Raw genomic sequence first — 21,867 nt, 5'->3', positions numbered from 1 at the left:
CCATGTCCATATTAAGGACTTGATCACTGAGCAAGCACAGAAGTATTGCTTGGGCTGTTAAGTACAGTGTCCATTGGGGTGTTATGTCAGTCTTGGATCCTCCTATTGGCAAAACCCCTTCGTAATTTTTTTATTCATCTGATCGTAGTATATGTTTGTAGCCAGATTAAACCTACAGTTGGTACATACATATGCTGATTGGCATTGTGATGACCCGGGGCATGACACAACAATAACAAAGGCACAAAAGTAGATAAATTCCCTTTAACACCTCCAACGTGGCCCCCAATGTCTAGTTATCCTCGGCTGAAGATCAAACTCTTCCAAAAACAGTCTACAAAGGGAAGAAGTGCAGTCCAAACCCAAAGTACAGATAAATTAGAAATAAAAAAAGCAACACAAACCATGCTGAAGTAATTAACACAACAGGCCAGGATAATAAATTGCAGACTTCCAAAAGATAACGAAGCACACACAGTTGGGGAGGATAGCAAAACCCAGACAAGCCTCAATAAAGTTAATGCATGCTTTGCTTCCAGCAAGGTGGTGTGTGCAAACGCCCTTCTTATATCCTGTTCTCCCAGCTGCAACTAATGAAAGGGACCAGGGCCTTTTTCTCTCCCGTAAGCCACGTTGCTCCCTTCTCTGTTCTTCCCTGCATGCCCTAGGATGAAGAGTGGGTGGCCCTGGGTCTTCCTCTGAATGCCCAGCCGGACTGTGCCCTTCCCCCGTTTCTTCCACAGCCACTGGAGCCACACTCCCACTCCCTGTCAGCTGCTCAATCTCCCCCTCAGAATCAGACTCCAACAAGGGCATGACAGGCATCCAGTGTGGTCTTAACAGTAGTTCCTGCACCACAGTGAGAATTTAGGGTTGTGGGGGAGTTCAAAGAAGATAAACCAATTGTTCAAATGATGGGAAGAAGAGATGCCTCTTCATGGGAGACCCAAATTCATTCATAAATAAAACAATGAAGATATTTCTTCAGTTAAATTAAAGCAAGATATGGCAGAAATGAAAGTCCAAACAAAAGTGAAGAAAATAGTCAAGCAATATTTGTCGAAACAACCTGGAAAGTTTAGGTGAAAATGTCCCAGCAGATTTTTGAAAACAGTCATAATCTTTATACTAATTTTATTTACTTATTTATTTAAATTTCTGTCGTCCATCTCACTATCCAAGCAACACTAATAATAAGCATTTACATACAGGTGGTACCTTCTTTAGATGAGTTACCTTTTAAAATATATCTAATTTTATCCTAATATAGATGTTCGTAGCATGTTTCACCGTTTTTGGGGGCTTGATGGCATTTAACTACCACCAGGAATTAAAAGTTTGGGCCTTGCCACTGCTGCTGGTTGCCGTTTTCGCTTATTTCATTGCCCATAACTTCTTATCAGTATTTCAGACTACAGTGGATGTTCTTTTCCTTTGCTTTGCTGTTGATGTAGAAACAAATGATGGCTCTTCAGATAAACCATACCTAATGGATCAAGATTTAATGGTAAGCACTCCCAAAAGCAGTTTATAATGTCTTAATTTTTTAAAATGAGGTAGTTATGTCAAAAGTTGATAGTAAACATTTTTAGAAAACACCTGTATTCTTATCTAGTTTAGGATTCTATTTTCCAATTTAAAGTTGGTGGCAAATATATTGTGAAACTTTTTCCATTTTCTAGTATTAGAATGTATTCTAGATTTTAAGAATTTCCTAGATGCTTCAATGACCATCATAGATTTTTCCTGATGATGTCGAAGTCTATATAGACTAGGCATTTAATGTGATTTTCTAAACGTATCTGTTTTAAACTTTGCAAGATAATAATTGCAGTGCTAAATAGCATTAATTACACATAACTCCCATTTAACTGGGGAGGGGGGATTTGTTTTAAATATGCTTAAGATTTCTTATTTAAAACCCTGCCCTAAGCTAGACTTATAGATTCATTTGCTCAGAATCATTCTAAGAACTGTGGCTTAATTACATATTTCTAAATTGATAGAAAGTTATCTTAGTTTTAAATTCGTGCAACAAAATATGTCATATGCAGTTGTTTTGTAGGACAAATAAAACAGCATTTTATAGGAAATTAATTGAGTTACTGTTTTTATTTTATATATTCCTTTTTTACCCATCAAGAATATATAATTTAACTTACTACAGGATATATGTTTCATCCTGGAATACAAAGAACTTTTGATTAAAATGTAGTAGTATTATAATGTTAATACTGGCTTGATAATCTATTGATTTGAGCTTGCTCAAATGATAATAGTATTAAATATAATAAGTTTGGGTAATGTATTGCTATTATTTGCAGAACTTTGTCTATCAGAACAGCAAGCTTGCAAAGACCAAAGAAAGAAATAGAAGAATATTTTATAACAATGAAAACAGCATTGAATTGCAGCTTATGGTAAGAGACAAACCAATTCTAAACGTCAGTAGGAACTGCTGACTGCCCTGAGTTGCAGTGTTCTATTGTAGTTAAAACATTTCATAACAGAAATCCCTCAATCAAATGTGAGTCAGTAGCAGAGAGGAGGAGGGAGTTACCTGTTCTTGTTCAGGTATCCCTCATCTTAACAACAATTCATTTAGTGACCATTCAAAGTTATAACAGCACAGAAACTTATGACCATTTTTCACACTTATGACTGCTGCAGTTATCCCTATGGCCATACATTTGGATGCTTAACAGCTGACTCACATTTATGATGGTTGCAGTGTCCTGGAATTATGTGACCCACCTTTTGTAACCTTCTAACAAGCAAAGTCAACAGGGAAAACAGATTCACTTAATAGAATTCCTTGATTTCTGGGGGTTTGGAAAGTTGTTTCTTGGAAAGTTATAAGAGATATATTACTACAAGAAGGCACAAAATAATAAGTTTCCAGTAGTATCACGTTGTTAAAATTAACACTGCTATGATCACTGCATTGCTGGCTGCATTAATCTTTTCCCAAGTATCATAAAGTCCACTTCAAATACATAATTTCACTGTAAAATAGTAACATAATCTTTAAAATAATATCTGTGCAGCATTATTTTATTTTATTTTTTGCATTTGAGCAAAACAAGTCATTGTGATGCTTCCAAAGTATCATTTTGCTGTCAGGGGATTTCCAGTAGCAGCCATCATTTTTCTGCCAAAATTATTCATGCCAGAAAAGGAAATCTGCACATAGGGGTCATATTTCTGGATTATTATTTTGTTATATTTTTTTTGTTCATGCTGCACATCTGGAGGGCTTAGGTCCTTGTGCCTTTTTTAGAAGTTTGGAAATAGTATACTGTAGGGTTGTGCTGCCGAGAATCTGTGGTTTTCAGTTGATTAGGTTTATGTATGTCTCAGCTTGGTTTATTTCATCATATGCATCTCCGTGCATTTCTGCCTCCACCCAAGAAAAATCTTGAAAAAGTTAAATATGCAATGACAGAATGCAAAAAATATTGTTATACTAAACTTTTTTTCCTGTTATTTACAGACACTTATGTTATTATGGCTAATTTCATATTTTATTTTCTTTACTGTAGAGCTGAAATTGAGATGGCTTTAAAACTACATGCAGCAAAGATAAGATGAAGATCAGAGAAAAACAATTCCCTGAATTGATTTGTATATTTTGCACTGAAAGAGATGATTTGGTCTACTTTCACTTTGTGAAAAAATGTCTTCAGCTTTTGATTTTGTTAAGAATTTATTTAAGATATTTTATTAAAGTATATTAATGATCAACTATGGCATCAGTTTAATGGTTTCATTTAGATTTTAGGTATCACTTCTTAACCATATTGTCAAAATGACTATACGTTTGTTCCAGTGTCACAAGTTCCACCCTCTCTTATTTCTGTTGAAATGTTGCATCCAAGTGCATAAGAGGAATGGATTGTGTTGCTACACAAGTTCTGCAGTTTTCTTAGACATAATGACACAGCAACCATTTTATTTTGCTAAAGAATGCACTGGAAGATCAAGATTTTTTTTTAAGATGACCATATAGGGTTTTTCTTTGCTGCTCAGTAGGAACCCTGGTTTTATTTTCAGACATCCCAAAAATGAAAACAAGGGATAATTCAGGTTTTTAATGTTAAAAACCAAGAATGTGTTGTACCTGCCCAGAATCATTTGTTTGGTGAGATGGGAGGATATATAAATAGGGCAAATTTAATTAAATTTGAGAACCTATGGAAAACTGAATCACCATGCTATAGATTTTGTCAACAAAGAAAGAGTGCATGGGGAGGATCATGTTTCATATTACAAAAGTAATGTGTTTACACATATTTCTTTTTTCTGAGTATTTAGATGTTAGCTGTTGTACAGGAAGTCCTTGACTTATGACCGGTCACTTAGCGACTGTTCAAAGTTATGAGAGACCTGTCCAGGGCTACTTACAAGCTGGTTCCAAAGTTCTGATGAATATACCCCCCCGTCAGGTGACTGCATGTCATGCACTCAGCAACTGGCCCGTGTTTGTTTTTGCTGAAACCATTATTACTTTTGGTTTTGGACAAAAATGGCCAATAGGGAACAGTGCGATAAATAGCAGGCTCCATTGTGGTTGTAAGTTGAGGACTTCCTGTACTTCACTATTAATTTCAGCTTAATCAAATCCTAATTTTCAAGGTTATGAGAGTGACACAATATGTTTCTTATTTGTAACTATGCAGAACAGAGCATGAGTAATCCAGCTCTCTATATGGATCAAGAATAAACAGCCTTTCTTATGTTTCTAAGGATCATAAGAAGTATCTTGAGACAGCAACATCTTTTGAGAGTATGGAATTTTCAAGCCTTTAGCTACATACAAGCTTAAAAAACTAAGAAACAAGTAGTATAAAAATCAGATGATTTGGTGCTGAATATCTGTGGCAATGTTCTTACAAAGCTCTAGCAACAGCAAAAAATGGTGGGATATGTGGTTGGTAAGACCCCTTGAGTTGTCCACCTCAAATATGTACAGTATTTACAATTACTTGGATTCTAAAGTTGGACTTGGGGGGGAAAATGTCCTTGTCAAAACTTGTTATATAACCAGTAGGATCAAGACGATTGTGCAATCCTTTCTTAAGTCTCCATCCAATGAAAAGGAATGTGTTCTAAGACACTGCAGAAGCACCAGAAACTGCTGAATAGCAAAAAATATTGTACATATGTATATCTTCTGAGAATATATTGAAGACACTGGGAATGCCTAGGGTAGGGATGCCTGTATATTGTAAAAATACTTTTAATAAAATAAATGGAAAACTGGTATGATGCCAAGGATGTTTTTTTACCGGAATGTCTATGGGACCTTTGGTGACCCCAAAGTTATTTACAGAAAATAAAGGATGGATGACTGAAGTTCTCTGAAATAAATCCTTGGGTTAGCAGATTTCAGATATTATGAAAGCATTGTCTGTTACATAAAAGTTTTAGTACAAGTGATGCTATTTACCTCAGCCCCATACTTAGGCAAATGACATAAATTGAAGAAAATAACAAAGTTAGATTTAACACACCGTTATGTTATTTTTTGCACTATAAGACGCTCCAGAATTTAAGACATACCTAGCTTTTGTGGAGAAAAACAAGGAAAAAAAATCTGCCTCTGCCTCCCAGCATCCATCCGGTATTCATCTGGCTATCATCCTTGCAGCAAGCAGCCTGGTCAGCTTTAGCATATTATTGCAGCCCCAGCATGTGGCTCATCAGGGTTGCGCTCCATTGCACCCGCCACCTGTTAACTGAGCTGAGCTGCCCCGGTGGTGGGGAACACGAGCCTTCGCTGCCGAACAGCTGATTGGTAGTTGGATCAGACTCCTGGAATACCAATTCCTGGCAGCGATTGGCCGCAGTGGTAATCTCTGCTGCCTAGAACAGCTGATCAGCGGTATTCCAGGAGGCCTATCCAACCGCCAATCAGCTGCTTGGCAGCGAAGTCTCCAGCATTCCCCAGCGGTGGCAAACAGCAGCGGCAGTGACAGGCAATGGTGGTGATCCCCCCTCCCCCGCCGCACTCTAACCCTTAGACATTTCCACCCACTTTGGGCTGAGAGTGCATCTTACAGTGAAAAATACGGTAATTTAGTCTTCCTGTGACTTGTTCATTATGCTGAAGTTTTACTATATTTAGAAGTGTATCTTACAACCAGTAGGAAGGAGTGTGTTAAACTGAACAAAAACGCAATCTGCTGGCTTTTAATAAACTGGTAATTTCTGACATACACCCGGCAGCCATTTTGTGAGGGTCCCACAAGTATGCTTTCATAAATCCAATCCTCCCCCAACAGATTGACAATTTCCCCCCCTTGGGCAATCTGATAAATAAAATGATACACGTTATAAAGTCTGAAGAGAATTGATAGAATTTTCTTGAAATTCTCTAAGAAAGATGTGTTTATAGGTCTGTGTGAGTCAAATCTGATTTGTTTTCAGAAAAGATACTTGTTTACCCACAAAATACCTTCAGATGAAATTGGAAGACCCTGCTTTATTTGGAATGCCCAGGGTATCAAAATTGCAGCCCCTTAAAAGTACTTCATGTAGAAATTCTGGGATATTAGTTTCAAATTTTCAATATAATGGGCAAGCTAAAAATCACCAATAGAATCCAATAAATGTGTCTTCTACTATTGAACCCAAATAATGGTTGCTAGACTGGAGAAATCCTTTGGCAACAATTGAAAATGGCAGTGTGTCCTTTACATCCAATCTTGGTAGAAAAGCTAATTTTTTTAACAAGTATTTTAACTAGGGTAGTAGTTTCTAATAGGGAAATTGACATCTTAATTAGCAGCAATGTTAGTTAAATAGACTCCTATTTCACTGTTGCACTTCTAACAACATAGAATTTCAGCTTTTCTAGTCTTTATGTTGAACGTCTGTTACTGTAGGCAGTTGCCTTTTATTACTTGTTATAATTTTACTTATTTTGATTTTGAAGTTGCTTGGATCGATCTGGCTCCTTGATAACTTCTGTAACTAGCATTTATTTTTTTAATAATACATGTTCTTCTAAGTCTTCAAGAAAACAACATTTATTTATAAAAAATACAACAAGATCAGTTGATGATGAGAAATGTGGCAATAAATACAATTCAAAGAAAAGGCAATTCTACATGGATATATTATGGCACAGAAAATAAAGTCAATGACCTTCAAAATGTAGATTTTTGTGGGCTCAGAACTTAATACTAGTTCCTTTCTAAAAAAGAAAGCTTTTCCTAGAATTTTGGTGAATTTAGACATTGTGATGAAACATACACAATCACAAATGCACATTTATTATTTCTACTATGACTTCAGGAGATAAGCAAGCAAGTACAAAACCAACATTTTTAACTATTAACTATAACCTTTATTTTGATGGCATGGTCCAGAATTAACTTTATGAATAAAGGCATCTACAGTCTTCCACAGAATGGAGCTGCAAATAAAAAAAGGTTTAAAAACTTGGAATAGTATGTAAAATGCCTATTTCAGAACAAGATTGTAAAAAAAAAAATGCATAGTTCCTTATTATTAAAAGACTTGGCTGTATATGAGAAGTTCCCTTTCACAGTATTCCTTTTTACTTCATATGCTGTTATTGGTTATGCTGTAGACTGCAAATGTTACAGCATTAAAGGCAACTAGAGAAGAAAAGGGCAAAGAAAGGAAAAAGGAATGTTATTATGTAAGGCAATATTTCCTTAAGTACATGAAGCATAATGTGTAAAGGATGGGTAACAATTCCACAAGGCTAGTTTCGTTTTTCTTGAATAAAATAATAAACTAATACTGAGCTTTTGAGGCAAATCTAGTAATCAATGCCATGGTCACTGTATTGACCGTGGTAATCTCTCTGATATTCATCTTGGTATTCCCCGTGATAGTCATCTGGATATTCTGCCTGATAATCACTATCACTGATTTCTGATCCATTAGTTCCTGTTCCTTGGCTTCCATTATGAATGACAGGTTCTGTTGGTGCAGCACAATACTTAGGGTCATACACTTGCCGTCCAAGCCCGTATACACTCATCCCCTTCTGTGAAGCCACTTTGTTGGTGCCCATTTGTAGTGAAATTGTAGTGTTATCAATGGGCTGTAATGTAACCTTCTGGTCATAGATGTCTCGCCTTGTTCCTGGTGCAGGCATCCCTGCCTAAAAAACAAACAAAAAATATTTCCGGGATTATAGTAACTGCTAGTACATGGGACGGTCCACTTAAGGTTGATTCAAATTAATGATGGCCCCAGAAAGGGAGTTTTATAGGCTTCTCTAACAAAATTGCAAAACGTTGCACCGCACCTCTTTCCTGGTCACGTGATCACAATCTAAATGCCTGGCAACCTGTTGGCCCTTCTGATTGGTTGCCAAGCACACTGTGATCATATGATCATTGTTTTCAAACTTCATTGCAAGCTAAGCTGCTGCCATCTACCACGAGGACTCCCTCTTGTCTCTGGGGGCTGGTTGAAAACCTCCACACCAAATCCAAGCAGCCACAGAGCTGAAATCCTATAGGGTGCTCTTTCAGCCAGCCCACAGAGAGAAAAGCAAGATTTTTAGTCCCTGAGTAGAGAGACAACATATTAAGGTAAGGAGTGAGGGGTGCTTCTGGGTGGGGGAAAGCCCAGCCCAGGACATGTGTAAATCTCTACATTTGGGCTGAAAATCCTGCTTGGTTGGTGAGGAGGATTTTCAGCTCCAGAGTGGAGACGCAAAGCAATAAAGTAAGGCAGGTGAGGTGCCTCTGGAGGATGAAAAAGATCTTGATCCAGTGCAGCTGTACGTGAATGTCTCTATTTGGACTGAAAATTCTGCTTAGGTTTCAGGAGGAGATTTTTCAGCTCCTGAAATGCAAGCAGCTTACCACAGGCCTCTCCCACCTTCACAAGGCATACCACATTCCTTACCTGGGATTCCGCTTAACAACCCGCAAGATCACTTAATTTCTTGTTGTTTATTAAATAAACATTAAAAACGTTGAACACAGTACAACTTTCCTGGCAGTTATTTTGCCATACATACTACAACATAAAACTACACACAACAGTTGATCTATTTATCTTATATTACTAAGTTAGTGCTATTAACATATGCAAGATCACTTAATGACCACAACATGGAATGCTGAGATTGTGGTCATTGAGTGAAGCAATCATGTGACATCTTATTTTACTCTGACTGAGATTTGGGTCCCCAATTATAAGTTGAGGACTACACGGTGTCAAAACTCTTTGAATTTGGCACTCAATGCATTTTGATGCAGAAAGGTCCCAGCACTCATTGTTTGTTTAATACCTGACAACCTATGATCAGGAGGGCAGCTGCGGAGAATGGACAGGAAGTTGGCTATGCTGGGTCACTGCAAAAGGAAGCAAGGGATAGCCAAAGAGGGCGGACAGGAAGTCAGCAATACTGGAAAAGCTGCTGATATAGGCTGAGGGACAGACAAGAAGTTCAAAGGGCCATATGGTAAGTCACGTGGTTTGGTGCTTATTTTTAATACCCATCATACCCTCCTGGAACCAGTTAACCCATTGTACCCTTCTGGAACCAGTTAATGACAAGTACCAAGGTGCCACTGTATCTGTAAATAGTACAACTAGGATACATGTGAAATACTGTAAAATTAAGTTCATTAAACAATGTTGTCCAATAGTTCTACACAGGACATGACTGTGGAATGGGGGAAATAATTTGTTAGGACCCTTGCTGCTTCAGTACTTAGAATGCAAAGACTAGAAGAAAAGCCTTCAGAATATTCTGTTTTTCCTCCAAGATTTAACTGAAGGATCAAAAATGCACTGAGACTAAACTAGAGTCCATCCTTTCCAATAATTAGACTATTAGATACAATTCAGAAGAGAATGATTGGAAATCTAGATCAGAGAGTAGGCATTCCTTACCTGACTGGCACCTTTATTAGTCCCCATCTGCAGGCTAATTGTTGTCTGGTCAAATGGCTTGTCTGTTTGCATCTTTGGATCATAGAGATGTCTCCTAGTTCCATAAGCTGTCATTCCTGCCTGACTGGCACATTTGTTAGTCCCCATCTACAACCAATTAGAGAATACAATTAAAAAATAATAATCCCCAAATGTTTGTTGTGATAAGTATGATTAATATCTAAATAACCATCTATTACAGAGACTAAAGTGGTACAGATAGTCCTCGACTTATGACCACAATTGAGCCCAGAACATAAGTTGCTAAGTGAGAAATTTGTTAAGAATTTTTCCCCATTTTATGACATGCAACAGTTAAGTGAATCTGACTTTTCTCCACTGACTTTGCTTGTCAGAAGGTCACAAAAGATGACCACATGATTTCTGAGACATAGCAACCGTCGTAAATATGAACCAGTTGTCAAACATCCGAATGTAAATCACATGGGGATGCTGTAGGTGTGAAAGATGGCCATAAGTCACTTTTTTCAGTAACTGGACACTAAATTAACTCTCTGTTAAGTCGAGGACGAGCTGTATAGCTAAAAGAACTGAAGCCAAGGAACTTGACTTTGGGATGGGGGAGTGGCAGTTCCAAATGATACCAAAATACTTGCCTTGCCCAAAAATTCATTTAACAGAAACTGATGTTTAGAAAAAGTATGCAGAAACATGTGATGGATATTTATAAGAAACAAGGCAAGACCCATCTATGAAAAAAAATCAGTCAAAATATAACCTGTACATAGAGTAATAGAAACAAAATATATCATCATGGATGAAAAATATATAAAAAAGAAAAGACAAAATATACTAAACCCAGTCTGCTTTTTAAATAAGATTATTAGAACAAGATGTACTTCCCAGAAACAAAAACTGCCCCTTGCTATATCCACCATCTTAAAATTTCAGGATGTTCTCACCTCTAACTCAAAGCCTTACACCATCACTCATTACCCTCACCATTAGCTTTTCTGTTCCCTGGTACAGTTAATATTCTTGGCTTTAGTTATGTTTAGCTTAGTTTAGTTTAGACTTATGGTGTTCATGGGCAAACATTACCTAATGATACCAAAACAAAAAACCATCAACATCCTCATCTCTGTGATGATGACAGGTTTTTTTTCCAAATTATGACAAAATCTGTTCTGGATACACTTTGACAATATCTATACATCTGATATGAAGCAAAAGCCATGCTGGACTAGTCAACTGTCTCCTTGTGAATATACCTTGCATTTTCTGCCCCCCCTCCCCCCCCCATATGCAAAGAGTCAAATATCTGGTAAACATCATTGTAAATGCAACTAGCATAAGGATTAATCTTGAGGAAGAGGAGGAAGCAACAACCAAGATGACAGTTCAGATGACAGAAATTTGAGTCTAGAGCAGAAATACAATTCAAGAAAGTGCCTCAGACATGACCCCTAGTTCTCATGAAGATAAGTGGGGAGGAAGGAACTTGTAAGATTCCATTACCGTAATTTTATAGTAATAGCATTAACATCCATAACTTTGGATTCCTAATCTCATCTAGAAGGGCTAGTAACAAATAATATAGCATATGTTGGAATAAACAGCTGCTTTACTATGGCTTGTATTTTCTGAGCTGAAGAGGCTACGCAGAGCACCTTTTTAAAAAGTTGCCTTATTACCAAGTGTGATCTAAAAGTAGTTCAATTATTGAAAAACTGCTCTGTGGTAATGTAAATCTCATCAGTTTTTTGAAATACGGTATAAATCATAGGCAATTACATCCCAAAAACTTTCTCTGCATATTAATTTAGTACCTTTTATCCTGTTTGCTTACCTGCAAACCGATCACACTTTGTCCAGCCTTGAGTTTTCCGGCATCAAAACTTCTTGCTTGTTTTTCTGCGTATTTAACACCAATATCAATTGTAGTGTGGAATCCCTTGGTTTTTGCCTAGACATAGGATAAAACTACATTTAGTATTTCTTGTACCAAGAAAAGAGAATATTTGCAGCTTGGGGTTGAAATGAGGCATCCTTAGTGCTCTCTGAGCTTGGTTGTTTTCTTGCAGATATTTCGTTATTCAAACTAGGTAACATCATCAGCGCTAGTAAGGAATGGGGTTTGCTCTCAGTTTATATTATCCAATAGCCCAACGAACAAAGGTATTGTTTATTTCTTAATTGTTGGTCTGAGGTTACTCTTGATTAACCTCAGGTCAACAATCAAGAAGTAAACAATACCCAAACTAAGGAACTGCCATACAAGCTAACAGTAAATAGCCCAATCAAAAAACATCCAAGGCCTCTTCCACCGACACTGACAGGGCAAGCCACTAGAATATAAACTGAGAGTAAACCCCACTCCTTACTAGCACAGATTATGTTATCTAGTTTGGGTAATGAAATGTCTGCAAGAAAATAACCAAACTCAGAGAGTACCAGGGACCCCCTCAATATTTCATGCACTTTTCTCTAATCACTTATTGTTAAGATACAAATATCAATATAGTAGTGTTTGTAACCAATTGCAATGATGACAGAATGATGGCATGAATGATGGCATCATGCAAATGTCCCCCAAAACACCCTGGTCTCACAACAGCCAATTTCAGTAAGTAAGGCATGGCATTTGTATGATTGTCAGCCCTTGTGAAAGAATGAAGGTTTGTCATGTTTATTCAAAATCAATGATCAGACTCTTGATTTGACATTTTGACCTATTGCTTTGTTAATGTAATGGTTAAGGTGATGAATTTTGTGTAGATAAATTAATGGGATTCAGTAATTTAATTCTTAAGGCTGCCATAATACAAACTCAAACTATGAAATTCAAGGGCAGGCCTGTTCTTTATTTCTTTAGGTAACAAATGATGTGAACCAATGTTATAAGGTTTGTTATTTACTAAGGAAGGTAAATTGTGCATTGGACTCCATAGATCAATGTACTTACCAAGCCTGCAAGTGCCACCAATGATGTTTGAACTTGGGTCATATTTCCATTCTCAAAGAGATCATTTGCTTCAAAAATATCATGTGGTTTCATGCCATATTGTTGTATGGCCTTGATAAAATTTCCAATGTTCTCCAGCTAGAAACAAATGTAGGAAGTCACACTCTTATGACTTGTTAAGCGTTTGTTTACTTAAAGAGGAGCTACACATTACTTGGAACCAATAATTGTGGAGGGCTATTGTTTGAGAAAAACCAATTCAGGTGGAATTCATTTGGATGGGAGAAATGCAACCTGCCGGCATCTTCCTTCAAATCACTGTTCTGGCTGTTTTTAATGATAGTTATGATTTAGGTACACAAATTTGTAAATAAAATATTTTTAATTGAGGAAAATGATACTTAAATGAAGCTTGAAAGTCAAGCATAACAGAAAACAGGAAGAGAATATTTCAATAATTAACAAAGCATCAGAAAAGTGCAATTTTATTTTATTCAATATTGATTTTGAAGTGCCTGGCTGAAATGATCCCATAATATTTGTACTACTGTTGCAAAAAATAATTTTGCTTCAACACCTGTTGTATTTGAAGGTTTATTTTGCTGGATGTGGGTATTCTTCTATTTAATCTTTCCTGATACATATAATGTGAAAAATCATTTCCTTTAGAAAATTGGGCAAATTTCTACTTTAAAGCAGAAGTTATTGATTTTCATTCTTGTATTACTACAGGGCCCTGCTATTTGGAAAGTGAGTGCACAGTATCCTATTCCTTGAGCTATGAAAATTTAGAGAAAAACTGCAAAAAGATAAGAAATTTCTCCAATCTCAAGAATGCTTTTAACAAAACTTCTGCTTCTCTGTGGACTTCCGGTGGTGCTTCCATCAGCGACAAACCAGAGACTGTGATTGTGTGCAGCTTCGATCCGTGTTTACCCTGTCGGACCAGATCCACCTCAGAGGGGTGGAGAAAACAGGGGAGACTGCCAGCTGGGTTGAGGGGAGCCGCATCTCCCCTCCCTGGTTAGGTATACTCCCCTCGAAGACAGGAGTAAGCGGCAGTCTTTAATGGCTGTCCTAAAGATGGGAAGCTATCTGGGAATTAAGTCTGTGCTGGAGCGATGAAGAAGTGGACAGCGTGGAGACCAGGCATAATTTATGGACATAAAGATACCCCACAATTAAGGTATAAAGAATTTTTCTAAAAGGATTACAAAGCGGCGACCAGAGAGAGAGAAAAGAAAGGTGGAAATAAATGAAAGGTTTGAATTTTGTCAGAAGCAAAATTGAAGGAGGAAGCTGGAAGAAAATTTGGACAAACATATGATTCTGGCACTAAATAGGCATAATTAAATGCTGAACTTGAATGTGCCAAAAGGAAATGATTAATAATATGTATTTTTGAAACTTAAAAGCCTCAAATAAAGGGGAAAAAGTTGGAAAGAAAGGCTGGAATTTGGATGTAACAGAGAGCGACACCTAATGGTAAAGGAAAAATTAAAGTGACATTTTTTAAAAAGTGCCTGGTTCTTTCAAAATTGAAACTTGATACAAAACAAGAGGAACTTTGTTACAATAAAATAGAAACCCTGAAAAGTGAAAACACAGAATATTAAGATAAAAGAAAGAAGCATGAAGAAATTACCCTGGGACTGTTTGGTGATTTTGGCATAAATTTAAACTTATAGATATTGGACTATTTGATGATTTTGGAAAAAACTTAAAGAGGAATTAATAGAAGTTAATCGTTGGAAATAAACATTAATACGCTGGTTGAATTAAATTACCGGACAATTGGTTTGGACTTAAATACTAAAAAAAGAGATAAAGAAAATATAAAAGAAGTGTCTAAAAATGGCAGAATTTTTTGGAACTAAAAATGGAATTAAGAAATATAAAGGAAATGTTACGTGAAAGAAATGAATCATGCTGTATTGCCTTACAATTAATAGAAATGGCGAACAAAGAACAAGGAGTGCCAGAAGGGGAGGAGCTGATCAAAGCAGAAGCCAGCTTCAACGAACAAATAGAGCAATGAACATTAAAACAAAGGGAAAAAGAATGGGAATTAAAACTTGGAGGTTTGAGGAGGCAATTAAAAAGGGAAATGTCTTGAAAGCTAAACAAAGAAAAAGGAAACAGCAGAAAAAGGAATTATGGAAGAAAGTTTTAAAGAGGGAGGGGGATAAAAATTGGAATAAGGAAGGGAAAAATGAAGGGAAAATGAGGTAATAAGCGAAATAACCAGAAAACAAGGAGATATGGAAACCGAACAAAAATGATAAGAAATTGTTTAGTCAGGAGACATAGAGACAATGGGTAGATAAAGATTTAAAAAAAGGGATTCTGCAAGGTAATGTGTTGTAATACATCAGAATGTAGTTTTTTAAAAAAGTGAATGCAACTGATTTTTTTCTTTTTTTTTTAATTGGCTTTTTTTAAGGATTATTGTTAATTTATATATGGATTCAACTGAAATAAATGCAAAGCTATGATAAGAAGATGAATTATATTTAATAAAACAAATATAGTGAAAATGAATTATGAGGATCCTAGTGAAAAGACTAATATCAGTTTCTATAATTAATTGAATAGATCAATATATTTGAAATAATTAATGATTTAGAAAGTAATTGAGGGAAAAGACTATCATGCGGAATCTTGCTTAAAAGTATATATATGCATATGTGACATATAGTAGTTAGGAGATTATTGTTATTAAACTAGAATGTGATAATTATATTGTGATTATATTATGATAAACTTTGATTATGGATTAAAGGGGAATAAATTGAGGGATATACAAGATAAAAGGGTGGCACACTCTAATTGGTAATTGAAGGGGGAAATTTTTGGAATTATTAGATTTAAGATGAAATTTACTGAATAATGAAATAAGAGTATGTGATAAAATTGCAAATGTGACAGATAAAAGTATAAAGGTACAATGAATTTAGAATAAAAAAGAATGTTAGACTATAGAATAAGATATGAGAACATTTAAAGAAAAAGGAAGTAAGATATAAATTGAAAATTGATTTAATAAGTGTAAAGAAAATAAGAATATGGAGAAAATTTATTGGAAAATGGAGGTAATGATATGATATAGAATTGAATGTGAAAGATAAATATATACTAAGGTCATTTTTCTATTGAAGTGTAAAAACCTTGAACCACGTTGTTCACTGAAAGAGATGTTTTAAAATATAAAAATAAAAAATTACCAAAAAAACCCTTCTGGTTCTCTGATTTCTTTTAAAAGAACTATCTTCCTCCTTGATTTTTTTAATTTGCAAGAAATAAATGTGCAGGTATGATATCTCCTAATTAGTAAAATTAGTAATCCTGTCGCTCAAACATTGGTGCAGCAGTTAATACTGTAAACAATTTGTGGTTCCTGAAAAATAAACCTTTAATGATTCATTTTTCTTTTTGAAAACCACTGGCCATTAACTTTTATTCATTGCAATTCTCCTTAAAGAAAAGACAAATAAAAAAATAAACCATAGCTTACCTGGTGCCAGTTTAACTTGGATTGGTTTATTTTCTTTATTGATCCTGGCTGGAGTTTGTTGATAAGCCTGCAAAAATGATGAAGTAAAGGGCCTTTTTTAATTTTCTGTCTTTTTACAAAGCCATAATCTAAATGTTAGTACCACGCTTAAAAAAGTGTTAATTCTGCTATTGAAGGCGTTTTATGTTTTTTTCATACAAGAAAATGATCTTCGGTACAAGCTGCATTAGTTCCACATTTTCCATCGACTAGCTACCTTATAATTTTGTTCAACTATTATACTGCATTTTCCTGTATGCAAAATATAAGAAGTTTCTTGAAGTTCCAATTTTTAAAAACCTGACATGAAAATTATAAGGTACTTTAGTAACAGGCAAGCTTATTTCATAGAGAACAAAAAATGCACGAAATGTTGATAATGTTAATTCAGCTGAAGAGATAGTTACAAAGGAGAACTATATTCTGTCATCTCTAAGAGCTACAGAGTTATTTTGGTAGGTTCAGTTCTTCAAACCTGCACTTTCAACAATTACGCAATATACACATCGCTCTGTATATTGAATAGCCTATCTAAGACATAGGCATGTGTACATAACGTTTTAAAAGTGGAAACTATAAATTTTGATCTATGCCCGACAGCTGCTGTTTTAGGCTTAAACAGAAGGAGAATTTAAAAAGTGTTGCTTACTCGCACAGTATAATGCCATCCTTTAAGCCCAGCTGGAAATTTGGGCCAATGCTCATGCCAGTAACTTCTTCAATCCAGTTGCGGAGATCTTCTTCTACCTGTGGATCATATTTCAAAGCAATCTACAAGCCAAAAGGAAATAATAAATAAAAGGATTAATATCTGTTCTCTAATTTTAATTACTTTCACATTTGCTTAAGCAATTATATTTGAAATATGCCCCTTTATGAATAGATGTTATTTTAATCATTTTTATTAATCTGTATAAAAATAAATGTGTAATCTCTGTATAATTGTATTCTACATTATGAATTGATATTTTTGAATTTTATGTGTTGATTTTCTTCTAAGAGTTTAAAACCTCACATGTCATTCTTCCCTTTAACTTCATTCTTGATGATGTTTTCAAGACTGTATGATAATGAACCAGTCTGCATTATGCTGATATAAACTCTTCTTAATATACCCAGAGGAACCTATCACAAGTAAGTATGACAAACTAACATATATGGCTTTGCCTGTGGTATATTTAACTTAATATGCAAAACCAGAGGCTCTTATCAAGGCAAAAGCATCTGTCTAATTCTCAAGGGGTTGTATGAGCACCATCCTCAAGTAAAATGAAATAAAAACCATTATCAAATGAAATCCGTATATTTTCTTGCTGTGGCTTTGACAGTTGACGGTGTGCATAAATCAAAAATGGCTATTTGGATAACCAATTCCAACCCTAAACTGAATTAAATTAAATTAATGGGAAACATATGCCTTTATGCTGCTATGGAAGACTCTTAGCCTTACTTCAAAAACCTCTATTTTTCTGCATAGAGACAATGGGGAGAGAAAACAACATAGGATTACAAAGCATTTAGGCATAAAGATGGTATGTATCATAAACAGAGTGGAAATTTATCACCCCTTCCCAATGACTATTAAGTCAGTGCTCAGAGGAAAAATGTAATTACCCACAATTCTAGAATATAGGCTCTAAAATCAATATTTATCTGAGGTCAACCACATTTGAGAGCAATACAGTATTACTGTATTTAGAAAGAATTATTCCTTTCAACACTTCCAATGATGAGGAAACTAAGCAGAGGCTAAACAATATTAGAGAACTTAGACCTAAACATCTGCTTTAAATTAATTGAAAACTAGGGAAAACATGATTATTGACTAAGAATTTAAATAGTACTGTAATAATGATTTGCCTTCCGGGCTACCAGGATCATTACAATACACTAAGGCAGGGGTCTTCAAACTTGACAGCTTTAAGACTTGTGGACTTCAACTCCCAGAAGCCCTCCTCCAGTCATGTTAGGTCGGAAATTCTTAGGAGTTGAAGTCCACAAGCCTTAAACTTGCCAAGTTTGAAGATCCTTGCACTAAGGAAAGGCACCGTAGCAGGCAAAAAAAAAAAAAAAACCAGAAGAAAGGCAATTTAATCACATCCTGCTGTACAAGACTAGGCCCAGAACACAGCAGGTTTTCAGTAAGTAAAACAAACAAACTGCTGACAGTCTATACTAGGCACAATGGATACAGCAAGAAAAAAGGAATGACCACAAAATATAACAGAACTTTTGAAAGACTTCTTTCTATTTCTGGCAATGCCAAGCTTGGGTCACGATAAAAAACAATAATGTAGGAGACCATTTTGAAAAAGAATCTGATTGCGTACCAAAAAAAACCCTACCTGCCAAATACAAGAAAAATGTCACTGCAAAGCATTGTGACAATCAAATACTATTCCAAACATCACAACTCTGGCTGTTGGGAAATTGTGAGGGCTCAGGACTGATATTTTTTTCTATAGCTGGTGAAAAGTTGGATTAAGCAAATTAGACGATCCCCTAATGGGTTCACAGATAGGGTGGCTGCTTCTAATTAATAAGAATTGGGCACAGCATATCTATCCCACTGGAAAAACCTGTCAATTTAATTAAGATTTTTCTATCCCACCTTGAAATTATAAATTAAAATGCACATCCTTAATTTAATGCACAACTGAGGTATGTGCATAATAGCAATCAACACCTTTTACTGTTGGCAATTCTGCCAACTCACTCCCAGTTGAGATGCTTTCTCCATGGCAAACTAAAGTTTGAATTTAGGTTGATGGCCAGTGTCTAAGCAAAAAAATAATTCAATCAAAATGTTAAATAATCAAAGAGCTATCATACTTGAGCTTCTCTATAACAAAACCTCTTCCTTGGTGAACTGCACAGACAAAATGGATTTTCACTGGAGCCAAGAAGAAACCTTCTACTTCTCCACTACTCAAGATTTCTGTGGGAGTAAATTACAGCCACACCATTATACTTGAAACATTTCATTATAACTGTACTCCCCTATATTTTGCACAGAACAAGCCAGCCAGTTGTTCATATTTAAGTCCCACAAGTAATTCAGTTCTTATTTATTATATTCTCTACAGTTCATCTTAAACTCACTTGGTCTTTTAAAGGGAACAATTACCAGCCTTTTCTCTACATGCACAGATATGGGACAAAAACAGCCAGTGAATATAGAAAGGGTGAATGTAGAAACTAAAAAACTGCATTCATAGTCAATGAATCTCTGTTTCTGTCTTTAGGATAAAACAGAACCTCACTGTATAATTCTTTTAAAAATATACTTTGAGCTCATTTATCAGCTTGGAATCTTTTTAATAAAAGAGATACAGAGCTAAAAGAGAATGTCAATATAAGAGGAATTTTGAAGGAGATTAACTCTATACTGAAGACCACAAGAGCAATATTTTCATCAGGTTAGTAGTAAAGCAAACCCAGTAATCAATTCTATCCTTGTTTATTTACATACAAACTCGCCTACCTATTGGCAAATAAAATATTCAATGTTCATTTTGCTAGTTTGGTATGCATCTGAATTTCAGTATTTTCATTATGGAATAAAATGCTTATTGCCTTGAGATGCATTTTATCATCAGTGTTCCAGCAACAGCAGCAACAATAACAACAATAGTAGTATTTAGTAAACTTGTATGCCACCTGACTTTCAATGACTAGGTGGCTCATAACAATCAAATTACAATAAAATGAATTAAACATAAAAAATAAATATAACAATTCTGAGCTACCAAAAGCTGCAGATATGTATTTTAATTTTATATGTGATAAATTTCTTTGTTTTCTACAATATTGCTGAAATGTTTCTAAAGGATTTCTATAGTAATTCCAATAAAATATCAGACAAACTGTGTTGTGAAACTTTACTCATTCTTCTAAATTTTCTCAATGTGTACACTGGAGCTCCAGTGTACACAAAATAATTGTGTAGGCATAGGATTTATTATTATCATTATCATTATCATTATCATTATTGTTATTAAGCTGCTGCTTTGTCACTGAAATTGCAAAATAACATTCAAGTCATCATCCTTTCCCATTATGCTCATTGTGTCTTTGGATACTTCTTTGCTGTTGTTATGTCATGACAACAGATATGCTAAATTTCTCAATACTTGTCCCACCTAAAATTTTCTTCCAAATATATTATTTGTCATAACCAATACACGGATGCTTCATATACATGCACAAGATGTTTAAAAAAATGATTATACTGGAATTTCAGTATATTCCCAGATACATTGAATGGACATGATCATGAAGTTACCAAGAAGCTTAATCTGCAAATAAGTATGGTATGAAATAAAGTATGGGATTACATCATCTTCAGGAGGATGATATATTTATTCATGATTCAATATAAGATGGAAAACGAGGGGAAAGTTCCCTCAATAAATTAGTGAATGTCTCTCCCAAATGGCATTCCAATTTATGGGTTGCTTACAGAGCAAAACCAGAAATTTTATTTTTCATTGCTTTTAAACTGTATGATTGCAACAACATACATAAAAGTGTTTCAAGGGTGTTGTGTATGTACAGCAAATATATTGAGGAGAAGGGAAGTGGAATGAAGCTGTTCTCCCTGATTCCTGCTGTATCTTGTGGAAGTCTGAAAAAGGGCTCTATTTGAATATTGTTGTAAATATGCAAAAGCAGAAGGTGGCAATTTTGGTGGCCAAAGATCACATTTAAAACTGAGGTGAGAAATAATACACCATTTATGTGGGCTCAGTTTCAGGGAACATTTGGGGAGGGGGGTGTTCCTATTGTAATAGGCCTACTTTTAGGGCAGTTACTGTATGTCTCCAATACATTTCTTTTCAACACGGCAGAAAATTTTGCTGTCAGTTTTCAGCATTAATTAGTGATTTGAAAGAAAAAAGTACATAGGACTGCAGATTGCTCATTCCTGTTTTACACGATTGGAGAACAGGATAAGCATGATATGCCTCAATGCAGACATAGCCCTATTTTTCTCTCCTCTCAAAAGTCACCTCTGTGAAAGTCTGCGTAGGGGTATAAATGCATTTTATGTAATCTCAGGCAATTGAGAAAATTTGCAATGTCTGAAAGCACAAGATTGGCAAATTCTAAGCTTATTTTGTCTTCGTTGCTACCAAAACTAGATTAGATTAAAAAAATTTAACAAACATGTGCCTTTAAAAGTCTCTAAGAATTATGCAGGTAGTGCTATTCAATTATCTTTCATTCAAAATTAAAACAGCCTGCTATATGTTTGCAAAATTACATTTAATTAAAACTATACTAATTCCTATTCAGTTTAGACTTAAATAATTGTCATTCTATAATGGAACCAAATTTCAAATCAATGGTGTTTAAATGCCTATCAAACAGTAGTACACATATCCTAAGCAGGGTCATGGATAGAATTTTTTGGTAACTTCAACAGGTTGCAGGATGATTTAAGCCCTTGGAAATG

The 21,867-nt window shown here is 35.4% G+C and overlaps 2 protein-coding genes across 6 annotated transcripts in view; one reads left to right on the top strand and one right to left on the bottom strand.

Moving 5' to 3' along the window:
- The window catches only part of SLC44A3 (solute carrier family 44 member 3), a 41,145-nt gene extending 37,399 nt beyond the window's left edge, over nucleotides 1-3,746 (top strand). For 2 of the 4 annotated variants that reach the window (XM_087930194.1, XM_087930193.1), the window contains 3 exons: nucleotides 1,271-1,507; nucleotides 2,325-2,420; nucleotides 3,543-3,746. In XM_087930194.1, the coding sequence (XP_087786320.1) occupies nucleotides 1,271-1,507; nucleotides 2,325-2,420; nucleotides 3,543-3,548 (339 nt within the window). In that variant the 3' untranslated portion in view covers nucleotides 3,549-3,746. The remainder of the gene's footprint in view (nucleotides 1-1,270; nucleotides 1,508-2,324; nucleotides 2,421-3,542) is intronic. The other 2 variants (XR_015742928.1, XR_015742927.1) reach the window with 2 other exon arrangements.
- Nucleotides 3,747-7,015: 3,269 nt separating this feature from the next.
- CNN3 (calponin 3) overlaps nucleotides 7,016-21,867 on the bottom strand; it is a 34,375-nt gene continuing 19,523 nt past the window's right edge. For both annotated transcript variants that reach the window (XM_026700346.2, XM_087930195.1), the window contains exons 2-7: nucleotides 17,059-17,180; nucleotides 16,371-16,437; nucleotides 12,857-12,994; nucleotides 11,741-11,857; nucleotides 9,892-10,038; nucleotides 7,016-8,140 (exon numbers count right to left, since the gene is read on the bottom strand). In XM_026700346.2, coding sequence (XP_026556131.1) covers nucleotides 7,793-8,140; nucleotides 9,892-10,038; nucleotides 11,741-11,857; nucleotides 12,857-12,994; nucleotides 16,371-16,437; nucleotides 17,059-17,180 — 939 coding nt within the window. In that variant the 3' untranslated portion in view covers nucleotides 7,016-7,792. The remainder of the gene's footprint in view (nucleotides 8,141-9,891; nucleotides 10,039-11,740; nucleotides 11,858-12,856; nucleotides 12,995-16,370; nucleotides 16,438-17,058; nucleotides 17,181-21,867) is intronic.

Source organism: Pseudonaja textilis, chromosome 3 (genome assembly GCF_049901715.1).
Source record: "Pseudonaja textilis isolate UNSWEBS1 chromosome 3, rPseTex1.2, whole genome shotgun sequence".
Classification (NCBI taxonomy): Eukaryota; Metazoa; Chordata; class Lepidosauria; order Squamata; family Elapidae; genus Pseudonaja; species Pseudonaja textilis.
This window is presented reverse-complemented; position numbering and strand designations above follow the sequence as displayed.